Source organism: Apium graveolens, chromosome 9 (genome assembly GCF_009905375.1).
Source record: "Apium graveolens cultivar Ventura chromosome 9, ASM990537v1, whole genome shotgun sequence".
Lineage (NCBI taxonomy): Eukaryota > Viridiplantae > Streptophyta > Magnoliopsida > Apiales > Apiaceae > Apium > Apium graveolens.
Window position 1 is genome coordinate 1,341,257 of NC_133655.1, and position 12,929 is coordinate 1,354,185.

The following is a 12,929-nucleotide window of genomic DNA, read 5'->3' on the forward strand; positions in this document are numbered from 1 at the left end:
AAATATATATAATTAATAGTTTGACCTTATTTTTTACTTAAAATAAAATTTAAAATTATTTTAAAAATAATACAAAAGATGTTCGCGAACAGTTCGTGTTCATTTGTGATCGGTTCGGTTCGATATGTTCGCGAACAGTTCGTGTTCGGTTCGAATATTACCGAACTCGAGTTCGGACAAGAAATCTTTTCCGATAAGCTTATCGAACAGTGTTCGATACGTTAAGATTTTGTCCGAGTTCGTTAAAAGTTTGTCCTAGTTCAGTTCGTTTACAGCTCTATTTAAAACTGTTAGCTAAAACATGGTTAGCTAAAGTTTTATTGAACCTATAAGCATTTTTATATTATAGATGATGGGTGAACAATCAATAAATGTGGCGTGATTATTTTTCGTTATCTAAATTTATATCTAACACGTTTTCTCATTGAAGTATTTCATTTTTTACATATTAGGTATAATAGTATTACACGTAGATATTATACCTAACATGTGCAGAGTGCTGGAGATGCTCGGAGTAAATTAAATTCTTGTTCCCAAAATATTGCTTTATCTCAGTGGTGCAGTGACCAAGTACGAGTAATATTTCTTTCTTAAAGCAGTTACACGCCTCCTGCAAAAATGGAGCAGTTCAAAAAAAAAAAAACTCATTTCATTTAAAGCTCATTCAAACACAATTACAAAAATATTCTAAATTAGTAAATTCCCAAAATATTAAACAAAAAACAAACTGGGCCCCACACTCAAAACATTTTGCTATATAAACACCCTCCCACCCTCATGCAATTCTCGCTCACTCAACAATCTCACACCCCCTCATCTCTTATAAAACCCTAATTTCTCCTCCCGCCGTTTTAATTTCCCGGCCATTTATCCGGCAACTCCCCACATTTCCGACCAATCTGCATGGTGGCGTTTGTACTCGTTTCCTAGATCTATACAGCACCCTCATTTTCTGTTTTGTTTGAAGTATTGAGATTTGTAATCCTGTTGTTCTGAACTAGGTGTGGGGATATTAGTGTGTGAATTTGGGCATTTAGGGTTTCGTTTCGGGTTTTTTCGGGTTTTTTCTGCCCTCTTTTGACGGGGGTAGCCGGGGCTCCGGCCTCGGCGGGTTTTAAAACCCCCATCTATTACACCAATTACACACAAACCCTAACAATTACACACACAAAACACATTTTACCCTAACCTATACATACAGATCTTTTGTATCTATATTCTATTCTTTCATTCTTTTTTATAATTTCACTCTAATTTTACAATATGCCTGCACTCGCGTGTTGTGTAGACGCCGCCGTAGCCCCGCCGCCTTTCACCGCCATGGACATCAGTTTTCCGTCGCCGGAAAAGCTTTTCTCCGATGAGATTCCGGCAGATTCGCATTGGTCTCCGTCCATGTCATCTGCTCTGTACCGGATTGACCGTTGGGGTGGGCCCTACTTCTCGGTGAATTCGTCCGGTAACGTTTCGATTCACCCGCACGGGCCGAATACGATGGCTCATCAGGAGATTGATTTGATGAAGATTGTGAAGAAAGTTTCGGATGCGAAAGCTGACGGGGGGCTGGGGTTGCAGCTTCCGGTTATAATTCGATTGCCTGATGTGTTGAAAAGCAGGGTGGAGTCATTGCAATTGGCTTTCGAGTTTGCGATTAATTCGCAAGGGTATGGTAGTCATTACCAGGGTGTTTATCCTGTGAAATGTAATCAGGACAAGTTTGTCGTTGATGATATTGTGAAATTTGGGGCTGGTTTTCGGTTTGGGCTCGAAGCTGGGTCGAAACCCGAGCTTTTGTTGGCTATGAGTTGTCTTTGTAAAGGAAGTTCTGAGGCATTTCTTGTTTGTAATGGATTTAAGGATGCTGAGTATATAACTCTTGCTTTGGTGGGGAGGAAGCTGAATTTCAATACTGTGATTGTGCTTGAATTGGAGGAGGAGGTTGATTTGGTGATTGATTTGAGCCGAAAGCTCGGGGTTAGGCCGGTTATTGGGATGAGGGCTAAGTTGAGGACGAAGCATGAGGGGCATTTTGGATCGACTTCGGGCGAGAAAGGTAAGTTTGGGCTTACTACTAGTCAAATATTGCGTGTTGTTAAGAAGTTAGATCAATGTGGAATGTTGGATTGTTTGCAATTGTTGCATTTTCATATTGGTTCTCAAATTCCTACTACGGCTTTGTTGGCTGATGGGGTAGGGGAAGCTGCTCAGGTTTATTGTGAATTAGTTCGCCTTGGTGCGAGAATGGGAGTTATTGATATTGGCGGGGGTTTGGGAATTGATTACGATGGTTCAAAATCGCCTAATTCAGATGTTTCGGTTGGTTATACTTTGGAGGAATATGCAGCAGCTGTTGTAAGGGCGGTTAGGTCTGCCTGTGACCGGAAGATGGTTAAGCATCCTGTGATATGTAGTGAAAGTGGGAGGGCAATTGTTTCTCATCATTCAATTCTGGTTTTCGAGGCTGTATCTGCCAGTAAGAATAATGTGCCTCAGATGACTTCGGGAGACCTTAACTACTTGATTGAGAGGCTCCCCGCGGATGCTATTGTTGATTACCAGAAGTTATCTGCAGCTGCCATGGGTGGTGACCATGAAACATGCTTACAGTATTCTGATCAACTGAAGCAGAAATGTGTTGAACAGTTCAAGGATGGGTCTTTTGATCTTGAACAACTTGCTGCTGTTGATGGATTGTGTGACTTGGTATACAAGGCAATTGGGGCTTCTGATCCTGTAAGGACCTATCATGTCAACTTGTCCGTTTTTACATCCATACCTGATTTCTGGGGTATTGGCCAGCTGTTTCCGATTATGCCTATTCATCGCCTTGAAGAAAAGCCGGTGGTGAAGGGTATATTGTCTGACTTAACCTGTGACAGTGATGGGAAGGTTGAGAAGTTTATTGGAGGTGAAGAGAGCTTGCCACTTCATGAAATTGGAGGTGGCGGAGGAAGTTACTACCTGGGGATGTTTCTTGGCGGTGCTTATGAGGAGGCGCTTGGGAGTATTCATAATCTGTTTGGTGGACCGAGTGTTGTCCGTGTCTCGCAGAGCGATGGTCCTCATAGTTTTGCAGTGACACGAGCTGTTCCCGGGCCTTCCAGCGCTGATGTTTTGCGGGTTATGCAGCATGAGCCAGAGATGATGTTTGAGGTACTCAAGCACCGTGCTGAGGAGTATGTGCTCGATGAGGGTGGCCATGGTTTGGACCATGATGCTATTACAAATGGGCTTGCATGTTCTTTCCATAACATGCCTTATCTTGTTAATTCCTCTTGCAGCTTGACTGCTGCAAATGGTAACGGCTACTATTCTTCTGATGTTGACAACTACAGCACAGTTACGGATTCCGATGCAGCTGAGGATGAGCAGTGGTCCTACTGCTGTGCTTGAGATTTGTCTTGGCATCAGCAAACTAGAAGCATCTCTTCCTATTTGGTAGTTTGTCCTGTGAGGTCGTCTGTTTTTAATTATGCACTTTTAGTTATCTCTGTTTGAGTTCATGAATAATAATGAACAATAATATGTAAGATTAGACAATCATTTGCATTTGCAAAAGAGACAAGTGGGAACTTGGTCGGATTACCCTATGTTCGGTATCGTAATCCCACTTTTCTGTAGTATTTCATCTACCTATAGTAACGTTTTTGTAGACTTCTTTAACTTGAACCAAATTTGACATATCTGTTTGTACTTTGCATTTACACACCTGCTTTCAATTTTGTTTGTATGGAATCCTTGAAAGACTTTCACTGAAAATTAGCTTTTAATTCGGCTAACCTGAAAATATACACGGTTCCCTTCAATTGCCTCCGTTCTAATGTAGCTTTTGGGGTCTGAAGGAAATTAACATTAGTTAGTGACTGTTTTCTAATTTATAATATGAATTACACATCTTGTTTATGGATTGTAAACAGCCATAGTTTTATTATATTAGTTTGCTTATCCTTGAGACCTAAGAAGTCTGCTGGTGCATCCGGGGAAGTTCTTGTTTTGGTAATTAGATATGGGGAAGTTCTTGTTTTGGTAATTAAAGGTGTCTGGAGGAGCCTATCTTGTGCTAACGTAGGTTTTTTTTTGCCAAGTTCTTGTAGGGTACTCGAGGTGTGGTACCCTTTTTTTTTGTTAAAGCAGCCTGATGAATATAGGTGCTTATTTGTGACTTCTGAGAAACACCAGGAATTGTGACTCTTGCACATCCAATGGTAGTGATACTCGTGAGAACACGGTAGTTACTGATAATTACAAAAGGGTATTGGTAGTCTATAATACAAAGTTAGTAATTTGTGGATTATTATTCTATTAATCATTAATATTTTTTCTGTTTGTATAATATTGTATAATGCATTTAGGAAGAGGTGGACAATTTTGTAACCTCCTATGAGAAATTCATAGAAGTGCACATCTCATTTGAGTATTATAACTGGAGACACTACTTTCCAAATTATCCAAGTTGATGACTTTAGTCTTTAGCCCTCTTTTAACTCTGCCCCCTGCTGCTTCTAAGAAGCTAGCTCTCTGTTGAATGAGAGCCATGCTGGCAGGGAAATCTAATACATGGTTGAAAATGGATTGATGACGGTGCATGATAATTTGTCATGGCACTTTCAGGACAACTTGCTAGGGGTGTACATCCTGTGGTTGTTACTTGACTGTTGTTGGTGGAATAAACCATATAAGACTAACATAGGATTCAATTGCTCCTAACTTTTAGTAGAATCAAAATTCCCCAGCTACACACAATATATGGTTCTCATTATCCTTTTAAGAGGCTGTGGTTTGACCCTGTTACTGATATCCTCATCAGGTATGACTCAGTAAACGATTAGGTTTAATAAAAAGATTCTTGTCACAGACATGAATAAATGATATTGATCAGTGTTTTCTTCATTTGGATTGAACTGATGTCATAATTGAATAAATACCCAGAGTTTGCTATCAGTAAGACACCGACTCATAGACCCTGAACTATCATTCTTCATGAGATTTTTTTGTCCTAACAATAGCATATTCATTGTGTTGATTAATTATTTACACTTTGCACTACACAATAGTGGTTTGTTTAATAGGAAGAAGTGTAATGGGGAATTTCATTTATGTTGAAAGTTTTGCCTTTAAATAAATAATCATTAACCTCTGTGCTCAGATAAACTCCTTTGATATATATAGTCAGTATATTGAAACTCTTTTTCTTACCGTGTTTTTAACATAATTCTTGTGCAATCATGTTTCTGGTTAATTCATTGGCGGACGGTTGGCTATGCAGTATGATAGTTTAAGCAATCCTCTCATCATATATAGAATTCCTACGTCTCTCTCTAACGTGGTTTTTTATGCAACATGAGCATTGGAGTATTTTTGGTTGTAGTCCAGATATGCTGCTTTTTTTTCTTGCTCATTAATCCTGTCAAGGATCAGGCTTACTAATTTGAAATTTAACATTTCGTATGCCATGTACATTGTTTTCAACTCGTAGGATTGGATTAATGCAGGGCTGCAGAAAGTCATATAGATGGAGGGGCAGAGGCCACTGTTTGAGATAATCCAGACTGTGAGACCAGAAAGGAATTTGCAGAGATTAAGCACTTCAATGGAAAAAAAGTGTTGAACGCAAAGAGGAATAAAAAGAAAGTGGAAATTTTTGTTGTTAACCTGCAGCTGATTATGGATCAAAACTATCTTTTGCAGGACATGAAGCTGATCCCCTTTAACTTGCACGGACACGTTGCTAAACAATCCTTCTTGGCATTCTAAAGTCTGCGGCAAGGTGAACAAAGCCTGTTGGGGCAATATACTTCGTAGCATGTTCGTGTTTAGGTGAACACAGTATGTGGTGGTTCTTCCAATGCACCTTCCATAACTACCCTGGTAATCTATATACATACCTGTGGAACATACTTGACTTGTTCTTATCTAACTAGTTGATTAGATCATTTTATTTTATTTTTATAGATAAGCGTTATGAATAGGTGCTTGGATTTCCATGTCTTTGGTTGACCCTATTGGCATATCACTTCAGTCGTCGATGTTATTTTGTGGAAAATACACTAGCTAGAATGATACTTCAGTACCTACGAATAGAAGGGTTGTGTACAAGTAATCAAGTTCCTTTCGTTTGTAGAACAATTAAATTACAGAACTTACCCTGGGGTGAGGTTTTGCAGAGTAAATATGAAGAAGATATAAGATGTCCTAACTTACATGATTGGGTATGCTCAGTGAACCTCTTTTCCTTTTTGCCTGCCTGGGAGTATGTCAGTAGTTGTAGTGAACATCTGATGATCTTGGAAGTTGATGGAAATATTTTTCGCTGATTAAATGTTGTATTACATGAGAACATGCTCAATATTCATTTTACTTTCCTGTTCTCGTGACCTCATTTCTGTTTCATTTGATCCTCTTTTACATTAACATGGTATTCAAGAACTGACTACTGTGCTGATTGGCAGGACAGTAGAAACTAAGATATGGATATATATCACATACTAATCCCAGTTTGATGTATCTTGGTTTGGTGCATCCACTTACTTGACTCTCATTTTAATGGTTTTCTTATTCGTCATTTCCCAGAAGAACATTCTTTTTATATATTTCTTCGCCATCCCCTGAAACCCTGAAATTTCCAGATCACGCTCATTCTCAAGCACAAGACGGATCCTGGCTCAGAAGGCGAGACATACAAGTTTAAGCGTATTCGAGTTTCCTCTATTTCCAGAGAAAGTAAGTGCAGAGAAAGGTTTTCTTCTTCCCATCACTCATGTATTGCAATATGCAGCATCTCTGGAGTATAGTTTCGTAAATAGTTTTTAATTTTTTTTTTTCTGAATAAAAATTTGATATTTGAATTTTAATATTCACCTTAAAATACGTGTCGAGTATTAAAAAAACTGTATACAATTGGATGAGAAGAGGGAGTAGCAAGTCTGCAATGACAGTACCCAGACTAATAATCTTTTGCTCTGTCCTACCTAAAATCTTAAATCAGATCGATCTAGTTATGTAATCCAATTAATTTTATTTTTCATATTCAGTTTACTTTGAAAAGTAGGCAAGAAATCGGAAACTTTGAGCATTTCTCGCATTTTAATTAGCAAAAAAAAAATTGGTGCTAGAATTTCGACCAAATTTTTTGATGGCCCGTTTGGAAAACTGGATTTCATTTGAAATTTTGAATTTGATCAAATATGCTGTTTGGAAATTTGGATTTGGATTTCATTTGAAATCCATGATATTCAAATATAAATATTAGTATAAACATGACAATTTGAAATGATAACTCAAATTCTGTCATTTGAAATCTCTCCTCTGAAAGTATTTTTGGAAAGTCTGATTCTAAAATAAAAACTTGATTGGACTGTGCAAGTTACACGGTATTACATTTTGTATTTATTTGATTCTAATCCTAAGGTTTGAATTTACCTTTTTTAATTAAACAAGAATATGTTAAATTTCGTATTTACGATAAAGTAAACTTTGATCGCTTCTCATCATAATTAAAAAATATATTTATCCTGACTATTGACATTCCGAAATCGAATTATGGACGTCTTTAAAATGATCACCAAAAATAGGATATGATTAACTTTGACGCTATTTAGATCACGTATTTTTACTGGTTTAATAAGAGTGTGAATGATGTTCTAATAAATTTTTATAATAAAATATCATTTACAATTCCGGGAAGGGATTGAAATTCCATTATTCAAACATCACTTTATAGTTGTTGGAAAATTGAATCACGTGAGGATTGAATTTTCCGAAAATAATAAAGAAAATTGACAAACAAAATAACAAGTTAAATAATAGTAGTGAGTATGGTTATAGAAAACGGTCGATTTTTAAAAATTGTCGATAAATTATTCTAACCGAGTTTCAATAAATTATTGATAAATTATCAAATTTTTAAAAATCGTCAAATAAATCGTAAATCAATACCTTAACCGAATGATTCCAATTTTTCCGATTTCTAAATTATCTAGTAAGTAATTATTGTTCGAAGAAAAACAAAATACCAGTTTTTGAACCAAAAAACGGGGCAAAGTGGTGGGCCAAGGCCTTAACATCTTCCTCTACATGGGCCTTCACACAAACCCAAAACGCATACGTGTCAACAAACCAGAAAACGTGTCCATTACGCACCCGGCGCACTTTAGCCCATTTCTTCTCTCCCAAACCAAACACACCCTTATATATATTCACATTCTTCACTAAAATTAAATTTTCACGCTTCGAATCTCCAAAAAGATTTAATCTTTACACTCCCCTCGTCAATTTAGGTAACCCCTTTTCATCAAAATTGAATCTTTTTTGTTTTCTTGCTATCTTTATGTTTAATTTTAATTATATATAGCATTGTTTTAAGAATTTAATTAGGTGGTTGTTCTTGATTTTGATCACTTAAAGTAATAGTTGTATTGGTATATTAGAATATAAATTTCGGGTGGGCGAGAATCGAACACAAAGACGTTTAATTTGTATATGTGTTTATTCTTAATGTACATTTGTTTAGTATGTTTATATACTATGTGTTATGCAAGTTAGGTGATTTACAATTTTACTATTGATATTAGTTATTTTGATCACTTAAGTAATTGTTGTATTGGTATATTAGCATTAGAATTTAAATTTCGGGTGAGCGAGAATCGAACCCAAATACATTTAATCTGTATATGTGTTTATTCTTAATGTACATTTGTTTAGTATGTTTATATACTATGTGTTATGCAAGTTAGGTGATTTGCAATTTTATTATTGATATTAGTTATTTTTGTTTGTGATTTGGGTTTTTTTGTTTTATGTAATGCAAGTTTGGTATACTTGTTTGAGTTTAGAGATTAATATTTTGTTTTTTGGGTATTAGGAGCTGCGGTGAGTGAATCAGGAGACAGTAATATGGTATGTTATTTTGTTGCTTATTAACCTTGTTTTATTGTTTTTGAATTGAGGTAGCTAGTAATTGTCGGGGTGTAGAGCTCTGTTTATTAGATCGTTATGATCCTAGGATGCTTTATGAATTCCCTAATGAATACTTGTGAACGTGTACTAGTTATTTTTGCTTAATGATTTATTAGTTTATCGCTTGATGGTTTAGCTATACTTGACCTGATTATATATATATATGTTGCAATGCTTAACCTTTCATTTGGTGCAACTGATGCTAGTCCTTAGTGATTAAAAAGAGAACTAATTGTAACGTTTGTTTGAGTCGTGTATGTGTAGATTCCTGTTCTTTTATTCTTTTTACGTGTACTACTTTTGTTCTAGTGAATTCTAGTTATGTGCTTGCTTTCCTAAAATGGTTTCATAAAGTTTTGCTAGTGTTGTTAACTTGGTTCTTAAAAGTGCGATTATGTGTTAAGCAAAGTTGAAGTGTATCACACGTGCTACTGCTGGGAAACCTGATAAAAAAAACGAGACAAAGAACCATTTTTTAGTATTCTTCTTGCGTGAAGCAAAGTTTTGTGGTTATGCCTCTTTCTTTGTAAATTGCATAAAAACTTTATAAATATGAAATCTAATTATATTTTTGTCTTTAACAATTTGTTATCTGTTTCCCTTTCTCTCATCACATGTTGTTTTGCAGTTTTTTGACGGTTATGGATATCATGGAACATCATTCGAACAAACATATAGATGCTATCCAGCATCATTTATTGATAAGGTAGAAGACTTTGTTGTTTTATTGAAACACCAATAATCTGCAAAAAAATTGCTAATTTATAAATATGTGATTTTTATTTCAAGGAAATTTACTTTTTCCTTCCTCGACCCTCTGTCTTCTTTTTCTTTTTTCTCTTGGAGTTTCCTGGATGGGAGGAGATTGGTAAGGTGGGGTATAATGGGCTTGGTGATGAAAGAAAAGAAGGAACCCTTAATATTTGTTGCCTGTTAATACACATTTGTGCAAAACCAATTGCATATTATGTATGTTATTACTTTGGATTCTAACACCGCCTTTCATTTCCATTCTTGCAGCCGCAGCTGGAAAACGGTGACAAAAGTGAGCTGGAAATTTTGTTTTTTTTTTAATTATATTTTATTCAATCCTAGCAAGCACTTAATATGTGGTTTTCCTTTTTAATTTTGTTTCAGTTATAATGCCGCCTTCAGCACTTGACCGACTTGGTTAGTGAAGTAGTTAGATCTTATTTCATGATCATCTTTTCTTTTACTCTAATCATCTCATGTTTCCTGAATGTAATATATTGATATAGTCTCTTAATGCAATTGTGCTTGTAAATTGCCAAATCCTGCAGCCTCCCTGCACATTGACTATCCTATGTTGTTCGAGCTTCAAAATGCTGCTGCTGATCGAGTTTCTCATTGTGGGGTCTTGGAGTTCATTGCAGAAGAAGGCATGATATATATGCCATACTGGGTAAGTATCCACCACTACTTTTTTCAATTGATCTGTGTATTTAAGTTACCAGTAAATCTTTGCCAGTAGACCTTCGGCATTGTCTATTTTTTACAACGAATACCTTAAATTTATTCCATGCAGATGATGGAAAATTTGCTCCTCCAAGAAGGAGATATTGTACGAATAAAAAATGCGACTCTTCCTAAGGGCACATATGTGAAATTGCAACCTCACACAAAAGACTTTCTGGACATTTCCAACCCGAAGGCCATGTATACATTCACCCTAATTTGGTTTTATCATGTTTATATGATTTACTTGTTTGTATTCCTATTGTAAAATGCAAGCTATACCTGATGGTGTAAGTTGAATATCTACTCGCATATTAAATATAAAAGTATGAAAATCTAACTGTTATAGTTGTTCCCTTGTGCAGCTTAGAGACAACACTGAGGAACTTTTCTTGCCTAACCACAGGGGATAGTATTATGGTGGCCTACAACAATAAAAAATATTACATAGATATTATTGAATCAAAGCCTTCTAGTGCCATCAGTATTATTGAGACTGACTGTGAAGTGGACTTTGCTCCTCCACTTGATTATAAAGAACCGGAAAGACCTACAGCGCCTGTGCCTCGAGGAAACACAGCAGCTCAAGGTAAATTTTCTGCTTCCCTCACATGGTCTATATATCTGTGGTCATGTATTAGAGCAAATAATTGTAATTGTCTTAAGTACCCAAAAAAGGAAGGCAGAGTGTGCACTCACCCTGCACATAACTTAGGTAAAAAAATGGAAAGATCGGAACATGGGAATAGATCGGCCAAGTGCACACTCACCCTGCGCATAACTTAGGCCAAGTGCACGCTCAACCTGCATTTGTTTTTGCTATACACACTCACGCACCCACCTTCAAAGTTTGAAGTTCGAACCCTCAACATTCTGTAACGGGAGCGAGGTAGATGCCACCACACCAAGAGGTGTTGGGTCGCCCTGCAAAAACTTAAGAGAGATGAAAAGACATTTGCTCTAATTCTAAGTTTTCTTTTAATCTTCCGAGCTTTGCTAATATGCTAAGCTTCCATTGGACTGATGGCCAGAGATGTATCTGAGAAACCACATGTTAGTTAAATTTCGATATTTCCCTTCGTTTTTAATGGTCAAAGCTCGTTACATGATCATATAAAGCAAATTAACATGATATGAAAATGTGAAATGGAAATGTACAGTCTTTTCTGTTTCAATATTATTTTTGACTTGATATTAATCGTATAGCCACTTGCAAATTGCTGCGATCAACAGATCTGGGTTGTATATCAGCTTCTATAAATGTTTTTAGCTGTGAAATTTGTTCAGCGACCATGCATGTAGCCAGATAGGAATTATTAGTCTTCTAGTACATTCATTTAGTCTTTTGTGCAGTCTCTAGTCGATTATTTTCCCTTTCCCCTCTTCTTCCACGGTGTAGCGAAACATTTGGTGTTGCATAGTCCATAAAGTTGGACAAAAATTCGATTAAATGTGTCATTTGACGTGTATCAGTTATGTTTGTTTTTTTACCAAAGAAAATTAAATCGGAGCATGTAGTAATTGGTACTCCTTGTAGTTGTTTTTGATTACTGTACAGGCTTGTAAAGCCCACATTAGACAAATGAGTATCAGTATAACTACACGTAAAATTAACTTGTTTGCTATAAACTCAGGTGAAGAAGCTCCCGCAGAGGCCGAACCAAAGTTCAATCCCTTCACTGGTGCAGGAAGACGGTTGGATGGGAAGCCATTGAAGTATGGGCCTGAAACAACTCCTTCCCCTGGGTCCAAAGACAAGAGAACTCCGGTTTCCAATGGTAAAGAACAATCTTCTGCTGGATCTAGCTCACCAAGCACCTCTCGTCAGTCTCAGGGGAAGCTTGTGTTTGGATCAAACCCAGGTCAATCCACAGGCACAAAAAAGGTACTTCATGTAGCTCTCATTATGAACTTTCCGAACTAGTGTCTATGTTTTAAACGTGACCAGAGAATTTTTCTTGCGCGTAGGAAGCTACAAAGGAGACTAAACCCGATGAGCCTGCTAAAGAAGAGCCAAAATTCCAAGCTTTCACCGGAAAGAAGTATTCATTAAAGGGTTGATGGGGGAAGATGTATCATATAATAAATTATGGCCTGTCTGACTCTTCTGAAACTCTATGTTATTGTGTAAATTGGCCTGTGAATGTTGTATAATATAACCTTGGCTCCATATTTATTGAGATATTGTCAACCCAGTTTCAAATGTTATTAAACTTAGGGGTCATTTGTTAAATCTGAACGATATTTTCTGAATGAATATGAATATGAATGAATGAGTAATCTGAATTATGAACGAGAAATGTTGTTTGACAAAAAAAGTATATAAATTTCTGAATGAATATTTTTTAAATTTAATTTAATTTCTTTAAAGTTTTTATAGCATGTAATGTTATAATAGTTTGAACATTAGGCCATTTGTTTTGCTAAATAAAACATTACACATATTTAATTGTTTAGATATTTAAATTTATTATATTTTAATTAAATTAGTGTCATAT

At 36.3% G+C, this 12,929-nt stretch overlaps 2 protein-coding genes across 3 annotated transcripts; both read left to right on the forward strand.

The window, feature by feature from the left end:
- The first annotated feature begins 797 nt into the window (after positions 1-797).
- LOC141686728 (arginine decarboxylase) lies at positions 798-3,681 on the forward strand. Its single transcript, XM_074491777.1, has one exon. The coding sequence runs from the start codon at positions 1,264-1,266 to the stop codon at positions 3,391-3,393; it is 2,130 nt and encodes a 709-aa protein (XP_074347878.1). The 5' UTR covers positions 798-1,263; the 3' UTR covers positions 3,394-3,681.
- A 1,288-nt stretch (positions 3,682-4,969) lies between these two features.
- Positions 4,970-12,626, forward strand: LOC141686729 (uncharacterized). Of its 2 annotated transcripts, XM_074491779.1 has the most exons (11): positions 4,970-5,868; positions 6,627-6,720; positions 8,861-8,895; positions 9,584-9,661; positions 9,976-10,000; positions 10,093-10,125; positions 10,257-10,378; positions 10,502-10,632; positions 10,797-11,020; positions 12,066-12,316; positions 12,400-12,626. In XM_074491779.1, the coding sequence occupies exons 3-11, from the start codon at positions 8,893-8,895 to the stop codon at positions 12,490-12,492; spliced, it is 960 nt and encodes a 319-aa protein (XP_074347880.1). In that variant the 5' UTR covers positions 4,970-5,868; positions 6,627-6,720; positions 8,861-8,892; the 3' UTR covers positions 12,493-12,626. The 2 variants fall into 2 exon arrangements, with proteins under 2 accessions (XP_074347880.1, XP_074347879.1); XM_074491778.1 differs by lacking the exons at positions 4,970-5,868; positions 6,627-6,720 and adding an exon at positions 8,156-8,276.
- The last annotated feature ends 303 nt before the right edge of the window (positions 12,627-12,929 follow it).